Consider the following 20494-nt stretch of genomic DNA (forward strand, 5'->3'; position numbering starts at 1 on the left):
TTCTTAATAAAAAGTCTTATTTTTATTTATAAAATGGTAAATTCTCATATTTTTCCCAAGGAAGAATGGAAATCCTGCAACAACAAATAAGGTAAAAAAAAAAAAAACAAAACAGGACATGGTGGTATGGAGAGAGGCTCCGTAAGTCTGTGTTAGTGGCAATGTGAATTCTGTCTTATGCATATTGTCCATTTAACTCTGTATCAGAAGTTCATTTGATAACTTTAGATGATTTAATTTTCTTTATGTCATAGCTTTGCAGAATCAAGGTCCCATCTCTGAATTTTCCAACTTGTCCTGCAGGCCAAATGCTAGGTACCGATTTCTTCCTTTTGCCCTTCCTGAAATAGGAATGGATAAAAAGAAAGGATTAAGAGAAACAGCAGAAACTCGTGCAAATGATCAATATGGTGAAAAATGTTGCCTATTTATGCAATCAGTATTTGGTATCATGGAATATCAAATGATAGCAGGTAACGATCCCAGAACATCTGTGATCTGCATCGTCATTCAAAATTTGCAACACATTCATTACATACACACATATATATATATATAAAAAGTTTAAAAAGACTTTCAGATAGAGAAAGAAGATACATTTCAGTGAACCTGCCACAGCATAATTAAGAATGCCGCTTCACCTTACAAGCCTCTGGAAACCATAGCTTGTGTTTTGCAGAAATTACTTCTCAGGGCTATGAGCGAGTAGCATATCCTGGGTCCACACACTCCAGCTGCAATCTTAGACATGTCGGGACAGAACTGGCACATTTTCAGTTAAGCTGTGTAACTAAGGACTCTGAAACTGCTAGACACCGAGCAACGTCACCATTTTGTAACTATGAGTTCTTCTACAGCTGGAGAAGTTCCTTCCGCTGTGATCTGCATGATTTCTGGTACAAGACTGGGCATAGTTGCACAGGTGAAAAACACTGGGGAGGCTATAAAAAAGCAAGTTAATTTTAACCACGTTAAAACCGGCTCACCTCTCCTTCTGCTCTTTCTTCTTCTTCTTAAGAGAATCACCTTTATGTTCCTGTTTTTAAAGATACATATTTTAATGGAAAAGGAACAGAGCATCTTGGCTAAACAGCCATCTGCATGCAAAACACGTGGTAGCCTTTGCTTCACGGAGCAGCAGGCATTTAAAGCAGGTTGTGAGACCTTCTGACAGGCCAAGTGATGCAACGCATTGTGGAGGCACGGCTAGGAGTGCCCAGAGCCCTTCCTGTCAAACTACGGAAGGCACAGCCCTCTCGTGATCAACAGGCTGCCCCTGCCACGTGAGGAGGCACAAATCCAGCCAGGCGAGGAGAGAGGCTTGTCTCCTGGGCATGTGACAGACCCTTGGGTCCAAAGATGGACTTACTACCAGGCAGGTGTGCCTGGTCGCCTGACCCAGTGTGCCTGTCAAATGACAGGGTTCGCCCGCGTCTGGTCTTGCAGTGGATGTACTTTGAGCTATGTGTCGGAGGAGGAGAAGTAGATCCCCTGGGAAAGGGGGCGGCAGGAAACAGGCTGACAGCGCAATTACCCGCCCCGCAGCCAGCTCCCACCTACACGCGAAAGCTCCGCGGGGAAGCAGGGAACAGGCTCGGAGCCGGATGGGCCGTGCTAGAGGACGGATGCAACAGAAACCCCACCCTTGCTTTAAATAGTGAGCAAGATCCTAGATGGAATTGTGCTGATACAAAACCAGCTGAAGATCCGGCTCTCTGTGGTTAGACAACATACAACAAACTTTAATTGGAGGCCATTTTCCCCCCCCCCTTAAGAAGCAAGGGAAAAAACAACTGCTGATTTTGTGTCATCAGTCTACTGGCCTCCAAGGATGAGGCAGTGAAATCCACCACAACACAAGCCTAACTCTGTGCCCTTCACACTGCACACAACCAGCTTTTGCTGACGAGATTAGTCCTGCTGGAGCCAGGAACCCACTCCATGGGGAGCAGCGGGTGTCAAGCTCAGGCACTCCTCCTGCGCCCGAGGCATTATCTGTCAGGCTCTTGGGCTAGCTCTTACATGCTGTCTTTCTATAAAGAAAATTTCACACAAACCTTCTCCTTAACATCATCCTTCGCTGCTTTTTTCTCTTTCATTTTCTCCTGGTAAGTCTTGTAGTTTATGTGTTCCTTTTTGGGGGGCTGCAATAAAGATTGGGAGGGATACCACTGATTAAATTTGCAAATAGGTTCGAAAAATATTCACACACTTGCAGGCGGTGGTGGGGAAACACTAGAAATGGTTCATTTCTTTTTGGGAGAGGAAGGGATGCAAGGGATGTAAGGCAGACACATAGAAACAGTGTCTTTCTTGGTGGAGACAGGAAAGAGGGATGTTCGTGCTCTATATCAGTCCTACAAGGTTTCCACATACCCACTACGCTAGAAAGAAAAACCTCCCCAGCCCCCAAAAAAGGGCCTAGAAAATTATTTTTTTCTTTTACACTCCTGATGATAAATAAAACTGCAGAGTTTTCTCCATCTTTAATCCACTGGGAGAAGGAAGCTTTAAAAAGCAAGCCCCTCCCTCTAACAATGTAGCTTTGAATAGCCTAATTAAAAATTAATAAATGTTTACTACCCCAATCAGTTGTGTATCATCTAAACAACATCTGATAACACAACCATACTGATTTTCCAGACGTCTACAGAAAATAGACAAGACAGAATAGAAAATGTAAAAGTAAGGATGAAGTGGGAGAAGAATCAGGGCGAGGGATCTTGTGTCTTAAAGAAGTGGTGGCAAAGACCCCCCCGTGTTTTCTACCGCTTTCCTGCACTGTAACAGCTGGGTGACCGCCCCGCACAAACCAAGCGACAACTACCTTGGCTCCCAGCATGATAGCACGCTCCTGTTCCCATATGCGTTGCTCCTGCTTCTTGTAGCCAGTGATTCCAAACTTGTGCACTTCCAGACGAGCCTAAAACGTGACAGAAAATTGCAAACACGTCATAATTTCCCCAACCTGTTGTAAAATAACGCTTGACAGACCACAGCAAAGTCATACTCCCAAAGAAACGCTGGCTAATACCTGAAATCAGCATGCTATAAAATCGAAGTAACTGAGTTTGGAGCTATATGGCAGAACAGTTAACCACTGTCCATCTCATCTCTGGATGGTGAGGACTGTCACAGGGACAATTTTCAACCCTCTTAATTTCACATAAAACACCACATGTAATGGATCTCCTCTATATAAAACTAGTGAGAATAAAAAGACAAATGGAAAACAGTAATCTGCTGTTTTAAAAACAGGTGCCAATGTGCTTTTTTTCCCCCCTCTCACATAATATCAGAAATCCAAAATGAACACCATGGGCCTGAAAGACCTATGCTATACGTCATGGTTAGCTTCACACAGCTAACGTACTGTGATCCTCCTCAAATTCTCACTGAAACATCAGAAAGGAAGGCCACAGAGTTGTAACGCACCTCTCTTTACACAGAGCAGTTGACAGCAGCCAGCGTGCTCCTCCTTTAGCAACGCACAAAGCCAAAATTACCTATTAGGAAATCCCCACCTCCAAGAGATAACCCTTCCTATAAGTGTTTCCTCATTGCTCCCACCGTAACTTTCCCAAGCATAAAAATACACACACCTGCACACTAAAATACTGAGATTTGCTAGGTCCCACTGACTCACTTTTTCGAAGTTAAATTCTTGTTCGTTTGCGTTTTTCTCTTCATCCACTATTTTGGTCTATAAACAAAATAAAACATTTTGAATGAATATAACAAGTAACACCAATTCAAATGTTGATTGTGATAGCTTTGTGGAAAGTAGTGAAATATGAAATGAGTTGTAGCGAAGAGTATACAGCTTTCCAGCAGTATCTTTTTCTAGCTTTATTACCTAGATTTATTAAAAGAGACCGTCTCAATGGCATTTTTAATATGTAGATATTATAGGGTCTTAGTGGAACAATCTTGCACAATTTATAGGGTATCATTATAGCACAGTGCATAGAGCTTTGTCCTGCATTTTCTTGCCTGGATCATCTGCTAACACTTACAAAGAGTTGCATAATTCAGAAAAGTATTGATAGCTGCAATTAATTTGTATACCTTCAAGTATAAAACAAGTTTTATAAAATAAAACCTGCCATATGTGAGCTACATATCCCGTGTATTTCCATTTCCAAATGCATACCAAACTGCTAATGCAGGATAGGACATCAACTTTTAAGTCATTTTGTTCGAGACAGTGTGCAGCAGTAACAGGGCATGTACCCATTGCTGGTGGCAACACGCAGAACAAGCTTAATTCACAACTGCACGGACAGATATTAGTGCACGTATCCCGCTTAACTAACGCAAGAGGAAGGAAGCAAAGGAAGCACTGTCAGCAAACAGCAGACCCCACTTCACGCTGTTTAAAGAAACTACTTGCTCAAAAAGAGATCAGTGAAAACTACGCCTTTTCTGCTCCGTGATTTACATGAAGACCTACCATCAGCAGTTCTCAGTTTGGAAGGGAACTTTCCAAGGGGGACAGACCTTATCCTAGGGAGAAAAAGCACAAAACCCTCAGGGAGAGCTTCCCGCCTGCTTGCTATGGGAATGTCTCACACGGGACACTTCAGAGCAGTAACAAATCTCCCAGGGTTATTTTAGACTGTGTCTGACTCCTGATTTCAGGGAGGTTGTGCTGAACCACCTCTCTGAGCGGATGCTCTGCCAGCTCCCAAGCGTGCTGATGCAGGCAGGCGGCACGGGCAGGGAAACTGCGATCTGCTCAAGAGCAGCATCTGGTCGTCTGTCCCTGTTTGCTCCCAAGGGCACTATCCCCTTGGAGGAAGCAGCAGTACTACATATGTATTAAAACTGAACCCGAATGCTTTTACTGCATTTACTTTTCACTCTCAAAATATTAAGCCGTGCTGAGTCACAGGTTCAGGTCCCAGGGTTACAAGAGGGCTTCCCTCTGCACTCACCAGAGCCAAACCCAAACTTTTCTCAACTCTGCAAAAGCTTCTATATAAAATTGTCCATTTAAACCACAAAAAAACCCAAACTGATTATTTTCAGAGCAATTTACTAACTAGCTTAACACCAGTCTTTTCAGACAGAAAAATTTAAGTTGTAAAAAGCACGAGAAAATAAACACCTAGGGCAATATTTAGAGAAAAACATACTGGAAAAAGCACAAAAGTTTATGGATTTAACCAACTGCTTTGGTTGGCCTCTTGAACTTCTCAATTCCAAGCAATCAAACCCCAGATATTTGTAAGTGTCCCTGAATTCAAGACAGAGCTTATTTTAGAATTGGGCTTCTGATGTTATGGCCATAAAGACAACTCAAAGAAAAGAAGCAGAGAAGCTATAGAATCTGGAGACCAACGAGTGAGCAAGCAAAGGGACCCTCTGCCCGGCATGAAAGGCAGCTCTGCTTCCAGGCAAGCCTACCCAGGCCTCTCTGTTGAAGCAACTCAGCTACAGTTTTTGGTAGAACAAGGGAATTTAGCACCCACAAACCAAACCAGAGGACTGAGATTTAATGTGGTTACACCTTCCCTCATTGACCACCCAACACTGGTCCTGCGAGATGCACGTCGCTCATGAACAGCCAAGTGCTGCCATGATGCCAGAGAAGAGAAGGAAGCTTTGGCACCTCACATCCACACCTATTCACAAGAACAGAGCAGCACACAAAATGCTCGGGCAGAGAAGCAGCCAAGAGGCTTTGCTCTCTGTTTCATTCACTTCTTGCCGTATCAGCAGGCCCATCTGCAGATCAAACTATTTTGCTGGGATACACCTATTTCAAGTACACGATATTTATCCAGAGATCTTCTGAAATTAGAAAAAAAAAAAAAAAACAAAACCAAAGAGTCTTCAGGTCCGGATCCAAATCCCTGCTTCATCCTGCCTCTGCCAGCAGCCGTCGGGAATCAGCAGCGCTGGATGCCATCAAGTTGAGGACACAGATGGCCGAAGGATTGTGGAATAACAGGCAGCTGAATTAGCAAGAGGGAGGCAACTAGTCACAGTAGGCGGGTAATTACGGAAGGTGTCTCACAATTTATGGTGGTGGACTGTGGAGATAGCAAAAACCCCCTCAAACGTGCAGAGGGCTTTGCTTGGTTTTAACTGCCACCAGAAAGGGGCACTTCCAGTCCAGTACCAGCTCCATGTCAGGTCACAAGGCTTTAAAAATAATAGTTGTGCTGTGAAGAGCTGAGCTATGTTCAACGGTGCCGTGCCCAGGGAGCGTGTCCCGTTAACAGAAGGCCAGGGGCCTGCAGCACCCACGGCTGCGGGAGGTAGCGGTCAGGGGCAGAGGGGACACCCGGGAGCCCACCCGCCCGCCCGGGCCTACCTGGGCACCGCCGGCGGGCGCTGCCGCGGGGCTGGGCCGCCCCTTCCTCTTCCTCCCGTGGAACACCACCACCTCCACGGCCGGCGGCGCGGCGGGGGGCGGCGGGGCGGCGGCAGCGGAGCCCAGCTCGGCCCGCAGTTCCCCGAAGAAGTCGCGAGCTCCGCGCCGCCCGCCTGCCGCCCCGCCGGCACTGCCCGCCGTCGCCTGCGCTCCCCGGCTCTCTGCCGCCCCTGCGCTCGCCTCGCTGTCCTCCGCGGCGCGACGCGCAACGGGCTCCTCACCTGCGCGCCGGAACACATGCCCCGGGTCAGCTCTGCGCGGTCGCCGTCGTTCCGCTTCAGAGTGAACACGCCCGCGCGCCCCCCCCCTCCCCCCCCGGGGAAGGCCACGGTGCCCTGAGCCCAGGTGCAGCGCCCAGCCCAGCCGCACTCCCCACCGCCAGCAACCCACGGAGAGGCAAGGCGCGGTCCCGCTCACCCACCCAGATCGTAGAGAGCGCCGAGCACCGCCTCCAGCCGGCGGCCTGGCTCCCGCGACCCCATGGCTGCCGCGGAGCGGCGGGCGGAAGGACGTTTGATCCCCAGCGGCTCCCGTCGCCCCCAAGATGGCGCCGCCCATCGCGCCGTCCCCCCGCCCTCCCCCGCTCCCGCTGCAGCGCGCCGGGCAGCCGAGCCGGGGCGGCCCGGGGCCATGGGTGCCGCGGGAGGCGGCGGTGGCGGCGGTAGCGGGCGTGAGGCCACCGCGACGGGGTAGAGCGGGCGAGCGGGGTGCGGGGCGGCGCGGCGGAGCTCGCAGGACCATGGCGGCGGCGGCGGCAGCGGCGGCGGCGGCTCCCGGGCGGGCGCGGCGAGGAGCGCCCATGTACTCGGTAGGTGGCGGTGAGGGGAGGACAGGGACACGACGCGACAACGGGGCGCGGTGCCGCGGGGGAAGGGGGCTGCCGGCAAAGGCGGCGCGACGGTGCTGTTCACTCTGAAGCGGAGTGACGGCGCTTGGTGCAGCTCTCGCGTCCCTCCCGGTTTGGGGTCCGGGGGAAGCGGGGGCCGCGATCTGCGGGGCTCGGGAGGGGGCGAGGCCTCGCCCCTCCCCGAGCCCCCACCGTTGCAAGTCAGTGGAGCAGCTACAGCAGGTTTTCCCGTGTTACATGCTGGAAACGATTTCATTGACCTTGGTTTTTTGCCCCTGCAGCTCCTATGCTAGCCTCAGACAAGGAGATTTGGGTGTGAGGTGCTGAACACCACCCCCCCATCCCCCTCCCCCCCCATCACCACCAGCCCCCTTGCTTGCATTTGGAGGAGGAGACTGGGGAGAGAGGGGAAACCCAGCTCCTGGTTTTGGCAAAGATTCCCAAACTTCTGCGTCTCCTTTGGCAGTGCGCGGGAATCCCAAGCACATCATGAGCACCCTCGTTTTATTGCTTTCAAAGGTTATATGGAAGCAGAGGAGTTCCAGGCTCCTGCGTGTTTCACTTCTGTACTTCACCAGTGTCACAGTCATGGCACACGTAACTGAATTTTTTGATGTCAGGGTTTCCAACAGCATATTTTCTAAACGTGCTCTCTCCCCACCAGTCGACAATTGAAGCTGGAACAGCAGCGTGGCTGTAATCTGTAAAAGCAGCATTATTCTTCCTTAGTGGTCGGTAAAGTGTGTGTTTTGGCTCCCTCAGCGCTACTTCAGGACAGGGCGTGAAAATGCCTATTGCCATGGAGAGGAATCAGTGGCACATCAAGCCTTCTCAGTTGGCCGTGGCCTTTGCAAAACTCTGGCTGTAGCAGCACAGTGACTGCTGATGCGGCTGATGATACCCAAGCTGAGCGCTGCGTTTCTTTGTCTGGGTTTCATGTAGTTGCCGGATTTAAACTTTGGTAGTTGACATAAATGTTGCTTAGATTTTCTGAGCAATGATTTGTCACATAGTGATCTAAGTAGGTGTATACTTAGAGGCAACGAATATTTTCTGATGCTATTCTAAGCTGTCCTTTTGCCATTAAAGAGCCTGAGGGATTTTTTTTTTCTGTTTTATTTTTTAATCAAGGGGATCGATACAAGGTGTCGGTGGCAGCAGATGGCTAATACAAACTGTTTCTAGTCTTCTTAGCAGTTCTTGGCTTACTTGCCTCTTGCAAAACATCAACTTATTTGGAAACCATGGAAGAAGAAAGATTGAAAACTTTATTGCTAAAACATGCAGGAGGAAGAAAACCCTAAAAGTTTTAAATTAATATGGGCCTAGGTTTAATACCTTGTATTGGGTTGTTTTTAAAGTGCCTGGAGAGTTAATTCTGCAGTTACTGTGGAACAATTCTCTGAACTACAGTAGTGTAAAGAAAAGTCAGACGATCTACCAAGTGCTACTGTAGCAGAAGGATGGTATCCAAATTTGACCCTACTCTGTGGAGAAAAGAATGTGAGAAGGTCAAACTTTATAGTAGGATTTGTGTTCTTTGATAATATGAAATTGGCTTTTGATACAGTTGAGGCTTTGAAGGATTTTTTGTGGTTCTTAAGTGGAGATATTCCTGATTTGAGGTTCTTTGTTTTATTTTGCCAGATTATCTTGCCTTGATGAATGGACAGGAACTAAATGTTTGCTCTCTACTTACTTTAAAGGTCAGCTGCGTTGATAGTGTTGCTGATGTGGCTGTTGGTCAGCTGGCAGTGAAACCTGACTCCCTCTCCCGGGGTTGAAAACCCAGCTGCCACTGCTGGGCATTTTGCTTATCTGTTCCTGGTGTTCTCCCGTGTGTTTGCTGGCCAGGCTTTCCTCTCACCACCAGAAAAGGTCACTGCAAGAGCCCGTGAAACAACATGTTTTATCCTTCATTAGCAGACTGGTTCTGCACAGGTTGTGTATAGGGAGAGGAGGCAAAATGAATGAAAGGGGTGTCTGTGCTACCCTTCAAGTGGTCCAGTAGAGGAAGACACACACATTTTTATTTTTCGTATCATCTTCTAATAAATATGCTTGATCATAACCAATACTTCTATATTTGTGTTTCACAGAGGCTTGTTCCAGTTTTCTTGCTTGTCTGGTGACTTTTGAAGTTTAGAGAAACACAATTTCAGTTTTGGAAAGACTGAGGAGTCATTCATACGAACTGTGGTGTTATAGGAGATAATAGGAGACATCTCTCTCCAGTGCAGGGGGTGCCTACGGACTCATGGGGAAGAGTTTTGTCATTGAGATTTCTGCAGCAGGACGGATCCACAATTAGTTCTTGATGTACCATTTGTTTTCCTGCTTAGTGGTGGTGTTGGTTACTCAGAGGCTGTGCTCTTTTTTTACCTACTTGTGAACCATATTGCGTTTTGATCTTCACGTGGCTGATAATGGGGTTTTTTTTGGTTTGTTCCTGCCCTGGCTGTGTTTTATGTACCTTATGCCCAAGCTTGGTGAAAGCCAGCACAAATCACTGAGGTCCCAGATGCAAATTAAAGTAGCAGGGATTATTTTTTTTTGTGTTTATGGTTGTGTTTTTATAATGCCATTCATGTCATTGTCTTCATGAAGCTGTGAGAGTTGGAATCAAAGGTGTTTTAGTTAATACCTATTAATCATGGAAAGGCTGGAGGCAAGACACTTCAGGTTTAGAAGGCCAGGTGTTCTCTCAACTTCCTCCTGTTGGGCAGAATTAAGTAATATGTGGCATAGGGTGATTTGGGAATCTTTGCAGTTGGAAGGTAGTTTTGTTTTGTTTTGTTTTGTTTTTTTCCCTGTTTCTTTTTAGTTTCTTTCTGCAACGTTGTTCCAAGTAGGTAATATTTTTCATGCCTTCAGAGTGTGGAGTGCAGACCCTATAGAAAGCTAAAAAGAAACCCCAAACATTGCGAAAGTATTGCATGCCATTATTTTGGTACTGTAGCCAAGCAGACCACTGAATGGCTGGAGACAGTGTCTCATTCTTTATTTATATGTTCCCAGCAGAAAGAGCTCACGTCCAAGAAAAGAGATGAGTTTGAAGATATCTTGGAGGAAAGACGATTGTCCAGCGACTTGAGATACGCGATGAAATGTTATACTCCTGTGATCTACAAGGGGCTTTCACCTTGCAAGCCAAATGCTATTAAAAGCGCTGTTCTCCAGTCAGAGCAAGTTCAATATGTTATCAAGCAGGTGAGTCTGGACACTGAACTGTAAGACAAGGTAGACTGAACACAGCCAAGCTTTGTGTGGCAGCAGGGAAAAAAAGATTATTGCTGACCTTGTCAAACGCGATAGCAGTAATTTGAAAGTCAGTCTGATAAATCAGTAACTTGAGAGCCGTACTCTTTTGGCAGGAAAAACAAATACTGATTTACCATGGAGTTGCCACTAAAGCTGTTAGATAGCTTGTTCATGAAATAGTGTTTTGATTTTGCATATATGACACTTTACCATCTAACTTATCCAATGTGCTTGGCCTTTTTATTTTTTTTCCTCCTCCTCCTCCACTGTCCTCGCCACAGAGCAGCATTGTGAAAGACATAAGCGCTCTCCTTCTTAGTAGACATTTTTGTTCTTTGAAGATGTCTTGTAGGAATTTTATCGGCTAGTGATGTATTTGTGAGTCAGTCATAAATGCTTTCCCTAAAATGAGAGTTAAATTTCACAGAGAATTCTTTGAATTAGAAACACTGTCTAAGATATAACCATATTTTTTGTATTAAGATGAAGAGCAGCTACTACTTTGTAATGAATAAAATATTTTATAGTCAAAATGGCTTATATTTTACATTGTGTTGAAATGAGTGAAATAAGACTGTGTGTTAGTTAGCACAGTAACTATTTTCAGTATTCATGAAAAATAATTCCAGGCCAGTAGAAGTACATAAGATGTTTTGGTTAGACCCAAGTGAGTGGCTACCATAAAATTTTTCTATTTATTTTTTTTAGTGGTCAATGTTACCTATGATATATCAAAACCTGTTACGATGTGCCAAACTAAACCATGTCCTACAAAGTAGTCCTGTTGCCATCATGAATTGCGAAGTAGTATGAAATAAAATAAATAAAAAAAAGAATCTTTTAACTTTAGAAACACTAAAACATTTACTGAAAGAAAATATTTTACAGCGAATTTGACAGAAAGACACTTGTGTGGTGTTTTTTTCTGAAATGTTGCTTTTTTGATGGAAAATGATCTTGATGGATATTTTCCCGGCTAGTGTCAAGGTTAACAGACCTGCCATTGCAACCTGGCTTTGAACTAGAGACTACTGCAAGTATCGACCTGAGACTACCTTGGGCAATCTGCCCAACTGTCTACAATTAGTGTGCCTCCTGTTTGGGCAGAGTTTACTCAGCTTTACACAGAATTTGTTCTTGTGACAAATTGCTGAGGTTACTAATATTCAGTATGTGAAATGAAGTGCATTTGTTTGGTTTAGCTTGCTATATGGGATATGTCTAGTTTTTTGATTCCTGATTTTGGGGAGTAAGTGCTTAGCTCTTTAGTGGATGTGTACTGAATTCACACAGGATCAACCAAAACTCACGTTTACTGGTGAGTGAGAACAGTATCTCTTCTCATAGTGAATAACAAGAATATTTTTTTGGCTTCCTACGAGAGGTTGATTTTTCTCAGGCTCAAATGGAAGCAGTTTTTGGCTTCTTTAAGTTGTTAAAATAATCAGTTATATCTACCTGTGGAAATATGCACGATGAAGAATAACGCATTTATTAAAACACAATTGAACCGGTAGATATGATAGTAAGGTGTTATATGGAGGTAGACTGTAGGAGATGGATTTTCTCATATGTCACAAAACAGAAATAATAGGTAAGCAGTGCTGGCCTCTAAACGGAGCTGTGCTGTTTTGAAGGCTTTTTCTTCTGCCATTCCTCCTCTTTCCTCCCCCACGTTCCATAAAAGTCACGCTCCTCTTTCCATTACAGTAAAAGACTAACTTTTCAATTAAATATTCCTGGATTCAAAGTATCAAATAGGAGGGATGACCGTTATTTAAGTCTGTTTTAAGAGCCTTCTAAAGGGAATGTGCATAGCAACAGAAAAAAGATCATTGATATGCAAAGTTGGTAGAGACGGTGCTTTGTATGCATTTCAGCTAGCCACTGCCAAAGTAATACATTACAAAGAAATTCAAGCATGATAGGGCTGAGGTTCTTCAGCCAAGTCTTAAAATCTAACCCAAATACACTTCAAAGACTTATGTCGTGAATACCTCTGCAAACATAGGTTTCGTTTTACTAGTCAAAGAAAATTTCACACAGCCTTCTTCAGACCAATAATACAGGAAATATTCTTCAAACTTAAATCTCCTCTGGAGATGCTACAGGTTAAAACATTCAGATAGTGTGTTTGGGGGTGGGAAATTGTTGCACATCCTCCCCTCCGCCTTTGACATCTAAGCTCATTCTTGATTTTGAACAGCTTTAACTTGGATTTCTTTTGTTGGCTGACCTGAACGGATTCTGTATGATTACATGCATGCCTGTCACATAAAATAAAATCTTGCTGACTATTGCAGTAGTTCTGCCATAATTGTTATGGCACATAGGATGGTGTGCATGGGGAGGGAGAGGGGAACAATATCTGACTGCTGTTTTGTTTTGTTTCTCTTTAGTTGGCAAAAGAGATGGGAGAATCGCCTGATATTATTCAAGAAGAAGCCATGGAAATCCTGGATGAGATGGGCCACAGTATGCAATTAGGAGCTGTCAGATTTTTTGCCTTTACTCTGAGCAAAATATTTAAACGTCTTTTCCAGAGAGTTTGTGTGAATGAAGAAGGAATGCAGAGAGTGAGTACTGGTTGGGGGAGAAAAAAAAGAAAAGGTATAATAGGGTATAACTCTTCACCGAAAGGGTTGTCAAGCATTGGAACAGGCTGCCTGGGGAAATGTGTCCCTGGAGGTATATGAAAGACCTGTAGATGTGGTGCTTAGGGACATGGTTTAGTGGTGGACATAGCAGTGCTAGGTTAACAGTTGGACTCGATGATATTAAAGGTCTTTTCCAACCAAAACGATTCTATGATTCTATGTTTTCATACCAGTCACTTGGACAAAGACTCTAATCTTTGCTTCAAGTAACAAATACAAAAAATATCCTGTGGAAAAAAAGACTGCACTTGTGCATTTCTCAATAAGGCTGTGAAAAGACAGGTGATATGTAAGTATTTTAGACGCAGTCTGCAGGACTTTTTGTACGTTTTTCAAATGCTTCCTATGGTAAGAAATACTTGCAGTCATATGTCACCGATTCTTTTAGATCGGCCACTGAGGGAGTTTTTCTATCTGATCTTATAAATTTAATAATGCGTTTAGCTGAATTGGGGTTGAAAACCTAATGTTATGTGACTGAGTGGGTTGGCTGTTCTGCAAAACCTTCATACAGCGAAAAGTGGTGAAACACTGTGCACCGCTCAGGCAGGAGATGCTTTAGGTTTGCCCCAGTTCCCTGGGGAGCTGTTGTCCCCCTGTTTCATTGCAGGATGCCACTGTTCCAGGGAATGCACTGCACCCTCCAGAAGACAGCAGTGTCAGCCCTTACAGCCCCTATTGGGTTTTCCATCCCCATCAAAAGGGACTTGAATTAGACTATTGCATAATGAGGTGGCCCTGGCCTTTGAGTCCTGTGATGCTTGTGAACCATAGGTGGTTGTCTGAAAACTACTGCTCCAAATTTCCTATGGTTCCATGCTGAAAAAGATAACAGAGTGTGCGGACAGAGAAACCACCCTCAAACAGATCAGCTTCTGTTTGCCTTATGCCCTGTGAAGGGCTGTATTTGCAAATTTCAACAGTCAGTCTGTAAATATTGGAACAATATTGTTTGTGCTGTTTTTCTTTCAGTTGCAACATGCCATTCAGGAGCATCCAGTTGTACTGCTGCCCAGTCACCGAAGCTACGTAGACTTTTTGATGCTGTCTTATTTGCTATATACGTATGACTTGGCTTTGCCTGTCATTGCTGCAGGAATAGGCAAGTATGTTCTTTTAAGAATTTTTTCAGGATTCAGAGAATCAGTAGCCAGGGGTCTGGTAGCTGCTACTATAAGTAGTCGTGTTTAACTTCTGTTCCAAATATGTCTTGTTAAAACCTCCTTGGCTGAGATGCACACAGCATCTGAAAGCTTCTCATCGGTGCTGAGTCCAATCAGAGGTGAATTTTTTCATAGCAAGTTCGCCCAGAAGTACTCCATCTGTAGATCCAAGGCTGGGGCAAAGACAGGTGTTGTGAAGAAGATTTCTATATTGGTTTTTTTGGCCTGGGATCAGGCAAAAACTTGCCCAAGGGCTACTGTTTACGTAGAACTTTTTGTGGTACTTTGTACAGTTTTAAATGCAGTCACAGTAGCCAGCTATGAAGTGCCAGCCACCTCGTGCTTGTTGCTGATGCAACTGATTGCCTTGAAGCATTGGCAGAACTCTGTTACGTGAAGTACTGAGAGCAGAGCTGGCTGGGAAACGAAATTTCCCATCAGAGGTCACAGTTTTGGATGTACTTAATTCTAAAGCAGATGAAGCCAATATATTTGCGGGAAACAATTCTTGAAGACTTTAACAGTAAATATCATCTGAGTTAATGGGCTTTTTGAAAATCTGGACTCTGATAGCACTTAACTGAGAAACCTGATCTTGGAAGTCTTGGATATCAACCAGGTCTTCTAAGCAGGCAGACAATAACCTCAGGTCTGGTGCAGTGCTGTAATGCACACAGGCTAGCCACCAAAGGTCTGGGAACATACTACCCTACTGTAGTCTGTGTTTCCAGTCAAGAGGTTAGGAAGATGAGTACCAAATCAGCAGAAGTTGGGAGAATGTACTTGCTAGGGAGGATGAGATTCTGCTGATTTCTGAGTTTATGGTAACTTGCATATACGGTAGCTGGGTGATGTAGGTTAGATTCTGGTGAATTCAGAAATTGACGCCTTGCATCTGCCTTGGTCAAGGTGATGCAGCTGTTTACCTGTCACGTATTGTTCAGAATCTGCTCACATGCTGTTATGGGTATTGGTGTAATCCTTTGTTTACTTTTGGATTAGAGCCTTTTTGAGTTTTGGGCCTCAAAATAGTATCTTAAGATACCGTTAGTTTAGCTTAGAGGGATTTTTTTTTAGTGATTAACATTTTTTAAAGTGTTTTGGGGTCAAAGTTCCTCAGAATTAGGGGCTTGCAGCTTGATTATACTGCTGCATGTGTGTGTTGTTTTAAATGCCTCTAGAGAAAACACAGTTCTCTATGGCTGTAGTTGTATTTACTGCATATTGTGTTAGACGTTTACAAGATGCAGTTTACAAACTCACTCTTAAAGTGGTACTTGTGCTGAGTGGAGAGGCGCTCTCCTCTCGTAGGTGGTGAGAGCCTCTGCTTTGTTAGTTAGCACTTGGCTTCAAGTACGATATGGATAAATCATGGAATCATAGAATAGTTTAGGTTGTAAGGGAACTTTAAAGGTCATCTAGTCCAACCCCCTCTGCAGTGAGCAGGGACATCTTCAACTGGATCAGGTTGCTCTGAGCCCCGTCTAACCTGACTTTGAATGTTTCCAGGGATGGGGCATCTGCCACCTCTCTGGGCAACCTGTGCCAGTGTTTCACCACCCACGTCATAAAAATATTTTTTCCTTATATCTAGTCTAAATCTACTCTCTTTTAGTTTAAAGCCATTACCCCTTGTCCTATCGCAACAGGGCCTACTAAAAAGTTTGTCCCCATCTTTCCTGTAGGCCCCCTTTAAGTACTGGAAGGCTGCTATAAGGTTACCCGAGAGCCTTTTCTTCTCCGGGCTGAACAACCCCAACTCTCTCAGCCTGTCCTCGTAGGAAAGGTGCTCCAGCCCTCTAATCATTTTTGTGTCCCTCCTCTGGACCCACTCCAACAGGTCCATGTCCTTCTTGTGCTGAGGGCTCCAGACCTGGACACAGTACTCCAGGTGGGATCATACCAGAATGGAGTAGAGAGAAAGATCTATGAGGATTAGCTAAGGGAAGGTAAACAGTTGCCAGTAACACCAGAATACATGTTCATCCAGTACATTAGCAGGAATCTAGCTGGTGCTGGGATTGTGTTCCTGTCTCAGGCCTTGGGAGAAAGTCAGATTAGAGGCACAGAGCTGGCAGGGTGGTGTGGGCTTGGCGGGGTGGTGTGGGCTTGAGGTATGTGAAAGGATATGTTTCAGTTCCAGTTTGTGGGGTGGCAGTGTGTGGTGGGGAGAGGCATTGGGCATGTAGCCAGATCCTGGTTGGGAGGTTGAGTATGGGGCAGGAGGGTGGAAGTAAGGAAGGGGATAGAGTCTGTGTTGTGGTGGGAGAGGGAGGACAGTAGGAGAGTAAGGGGAAAAGATGGACCTCTGCATATGGGAAGCTCTGACAGCTGCTATTGCTGCCCAGGGTCCTGTAGACAATCCCTTTTTTATCTATTTTTATCTATATAGAGATACAGATATCTCACATATATGTGTGTGTGTGACGTCTTCAAGGCAGTCAGTGTTGCAGGTGGAACTACGAATTTATTTTACTGAGTGAATATCTGTTGTCAAACGTTGCATGGATTGAGGTGGCAAGGAGGTTGAAGCAGCACGTGGCCAGCTGCTGTGTAGACTCATTTTAAATGCTTCCCTAAGAAATTTGTTAAGTGTTTCCTGGTTTTGCAAGTAAAGTGTTGACCATCATTGCTTAAAAATAGAAAACTATAAAAAATTGTAGCTGTTTTGGTGTACACCTCCCAAAGTGATGAGTCAGGATCATAAAGGGTATAATATAGTATAATTGGTCAGTTAATTTCTGTGTCTTCTAGGATGCATTCAGTGGTAACTGATCTTTCTGAAGATTAATAAGACAGCGTACTTCAAAAACTTAGTCTTTATTATGGTTGAAATCTGGCCATCTAAATTATGAAAATAAATTGCTATAAGTGAATGCTGCTTGCAAAACAAAAAAAAAGAGAGCATATTATAATATGCCATTCATGTCTACATAAGTCTTGCTAGACAGTCTGAAAGCAAATAAAGCTATTTGCAACAACAGAATCCTTGAAAGAGATCTTCTTTATTCTGGCAATTGAGTCAGTGTGTTAGAGAAAGTGGTTGATTCTGCTGGCTGATATTAACCAATAAGTTTTGTGTGTGTGGTTTTGGTTTTTGTTTGATTGTTTTTCAGATTTCCTAGGAATGAAAATAGTTGGTGAGCTGCTACGAAGGGCAGGTGCCTTTTTTATGCGACGTTCCTTCGGTGGGAACAGGCTCTACTGGGCAGTGTTTGCTGAATATGTAAAAACGATGTTAAGGGTAAATAAATCACTGAACTGTCAAAATGTATGCTTAAGAAGTACTCTGTTGGAACGATTCCTGTGAAATATGAACAATGTTACAGCTATGTGATTGAAAGTCTTCACTGTGATCTGATTAAATGCGTTTTACCTCGGAATTGCTGTAGGTGAAGAGCACGCATGGGCTCTGTTGTTATTATAGTTCAGCAGTGGGTGGTAAACAAATCGTTGCTCATCAGTTGCTTTGGGTTGTGCCCTTTTTGTTAATTTAACTATACAGTGTGGCAAATACAATGGATGAATTGAATATAGGCTTAGAGGTGACTGAAGTTAGACATCCATGGGTTCCGTTAAAAAAAAAAAACCTACTTACATTTTAAGTGCTTAAAACTATTTGTGGGCAGTAAAGAACAAACGTTTTTATTTTTCTGACTGGCTTTTTTGTTGTTTTACTTTTGAAGAGTGGCTATGCCCCCATTGAATTTTTTCTCGAAGGGACTAGAAGCCGCACCGCCAAGACTCTGACTCCAAAGTTTGGTAGGTTTGTTGAAAACTTGGAATTTTTATGATTATCAGTGTTTTCATTAGTGGCTGTGTGCTTCGTAAGTTCTTCAGACAGGAAGGGATGTTAAAGTGGTGGGAAACTGGCGAGGTCTGTCGGCGTAGTGGAAGACACTATGGTTGGAGTTCCAAGGCAATACAAAGAACAGCAATACATGTCTCTTGCACTCTTCTGCTTTCTCTCCCTTTGCCCCATTGTGTACTTAATTGCATAACTCTTCACCCTTGTCTTCCTAGAAAATAGGCATCCCCTGACCAGCAGGGAAATACTGTAAGCTAACTGTAAAAGTAATGGGGACTCTTTAGAAGGAAGATGGTGCGTGAGCGCGGAGTGGGGCTGCTGAAAAGAGCAGAGATCGCTGTCCAAATGCATTGCTTACGTTCATCTTCTGTTTTAAAGCTTGGGCAATATCTTGTGCTTCTGCTGGCTTGAAGAGAGAACAGGCATAGTGTACACCTATTAGCAGTTTCTAAATTTTGAAGATATCTTTTCAAAGTTAGATTGCAGTTGCTTTTCCCTCCTTGAAAAAGACAAGTGATTCACTTTTTCTTTTTTTTCCAATTTGCAGGTCTTCTCAGCATTGTGATGGAACCATTTTTTAAACGAGAAGTCTTTGACACATACCTCGTCCCCATCAGCATCAGCTATGAGAGGATATTAGAAGAATCTCTCTATGCATATGAACTCCTAGGAGTCCCAAAACCCAAAGAATCTACATCTGTATGTAAATTCCTTAAGAACAGAACATAGGCGGATGTATAAACACCCTGTATCACCAAAATTAGAATTTTGCTCTTCCCGTCTTCCTAGGGGTTGTTAAAAGCCAGAAGAATCCTCAGTGACAATTTTGGTACCATACATATCTACGTTGGCCAGCCGGTATCACTTAGAACCTTGGCATCTGGGAGAATCAATCGGTGCCCATACAACTTAGTTCCCAGGTACCACATCTTTACATGGTGTCTGCACAGGAAAAGCCTTTGTTTAGTCCTCACCTATATAAAATAATTAAGATGTTCTCTTGTGCTTTGTTTTCAACTTCTCTCACTTCCTCTCCCATCTGACTGTTTAGACCACTGAACCTGTTTTGTCTGAGCAGAGCCTTATCATGCTGGTGATTGGGTGTTTCTGAAACAGGTTGTTACTTGCGTAGCTTTGTACTGTGTCAGGAAGATGCCATTTTATGGCATAAATTGACATAAGATGCCAATTTAATGATGATGAATAAGCCAGGCAAAGCTCTGTTTTCTGAGAATTTGGAGGTTTTGCCACTTAAAATTTCTACCTTTCTCTCCCTCCTTGCTTTGTTACTGCAGACTGTTACGTGAGCATGTGCCAGGGAGCTGTAGCTATGACTGGACTGGGTGGCTTCTGCAATTTGTTATGTAAAACAATGCTTTTGAATTATTTTTTTTAAGATAGTGAGTGTACAGCATCAATGCAGAGATCTGTTTCTAATATTGTCATGAAGCTACTGGTGTTTTGCTCTGTACTTCTGTTCTACATATCACATAGATAGCATCACCCTCCAGATGTTAGGTGCTGTAAAGTAGTTATGGGTCTGGGAGCAATGCAGAAGAAATAAGGAAGGGTGTGATTTATATCCCAGTTTTTGGAGCTCTTTACCTTGAACTGCATTGTTCTTTTCAGGCACCTTCCCCAAAAGCCATCTGAGGATATCCAAGAATTTGTCAGTGATGTAGCTTATAAAATGGAACTCCTGCAAATAGAAAACATGGTTTTGAGCCCATGGGTGCTGGTTGCTGCTGTGCTGCTCCAGAATTTGCCAGCCGTGGATTTTGAACTTCTAATAGAAAAGACTCTGTGGCTTAAAGGCTTAACACAGACTTTTGGAGGATTCATTGAATGGCCTGGTATGCAAAGAAAGCGTTATTTCTATTCCTTTTGTTGCTTATGAAGGATAAATTATATTTCTGTGGAAGCACTGTAAGGTGACAACTTTACAAAATGTTTTTCTTGGAGTTGTAAATGGATTTTAGGATAGGCTAAAAATGATGCTAAAACCTGACAGGTTTTGACTTAGCCTGTAGAAGATAATACTTTGAAAAACAGTTAGGTGGAAGCAGAATAGATATTTTACTGTTATATCCTGAAGTGTGGAATGAGGGGGGAAATTATAAGGTACTTGTATTAGAGTACTGAGGTTTGCCTAGTGTCTGTCTTTCTGAACCCTATGTTAAGTCACAGGCGATTACCTGATCTGCAGCAGTTAGCTTGGTGTAACGCAGTGTTTATTGCTTGATACTGACTCTAGTATAAGTTGTTACTGTCGTAAAGAACTAGTGGGAAAAAATGGGTGAGAGAAAATCAAAACTAAAGTGGTCTAGGTCTGCGGAGGAGGCTTCTTGGGTGGTTTTATTTATATATTTACACACA

The 20494-nt window shown here is 44.0% G+C and overlaps 2 protein-coding genes across 3 annotated transcripts in view; one reads left to right on the top strand and one right to left on the bottom strand.

The window, feature by feature from the left end:
- C3H1orf131 (chromosome 3 C1orf131 homolog) lies at positions 1–6955 on the bottom strand. Its single transcript, XM_054195103.1, is given in 8 exon segments — positions 1–341; positions 987–1036; positions 2058–2144; positions 2828–2923; positions 3647–3703; positions 6323–6603; positions 6804–6873; positions 6875–6955. Coding segments are annotated over 8 exon segments (837 nt in total). The 5' UTR covers positions 6941–6955; the 3' UTR covers positions 1–211.
- Positions 6927–20494, top strand: part of GNPAT (glyceronephosphate O-acyltransferase) — a 22092-nt gene continuing 8524 nt past the window's right edge. Inside the window, exons 1-9 of one of the 2 annotated variants that reach the window (XM_054195089.1) lie at positions 6927–7190; positions 10248–10439; positions 12890–13066; positions 14120–14249; positions 17427–17554; positions 17997–18072; positions 18666–18817; positions 18908–19038; positions 19748–19971. In XM_054195089.1, the coding sequence (XP_054051064.1) occupies positions 6927–7190; positions 10248–10439; positions 12890–13066; positions 14120–14249; positions 17427–17554; positions 17997–18072; positions 18666–18817; positions 18908–19038; positions 19748–19971 (1474 nt within the window). The remainder of the gene's footprint in view (positions 7191–10247; positions 10440–12889; positions 13067–14119; positions 14250–17426; positions 17555–17996; positions 18073–18665; positions 18818–18907; positions 19039–19747; positions 19972–20494) is intronic. The other variant, XM_054195090.1, reaches the window with a different exon arrangement.

Source organism: Rissa tridactyla, chromosome 3 (genome assembly GCF_028500815.1).
Source record: "Rissa tridactyla isolate bRisTri1 chromosome 3, bRisTri1.patW.cur.20221130, whole genome shotgun sequence".
In the NCBI taxonomy this organism is placed as follows: Eukaryota; Metazoa; Chordata; class Aves; order Charadriiformes; family Laridae; genus Rissa; species Rissa tridactyla.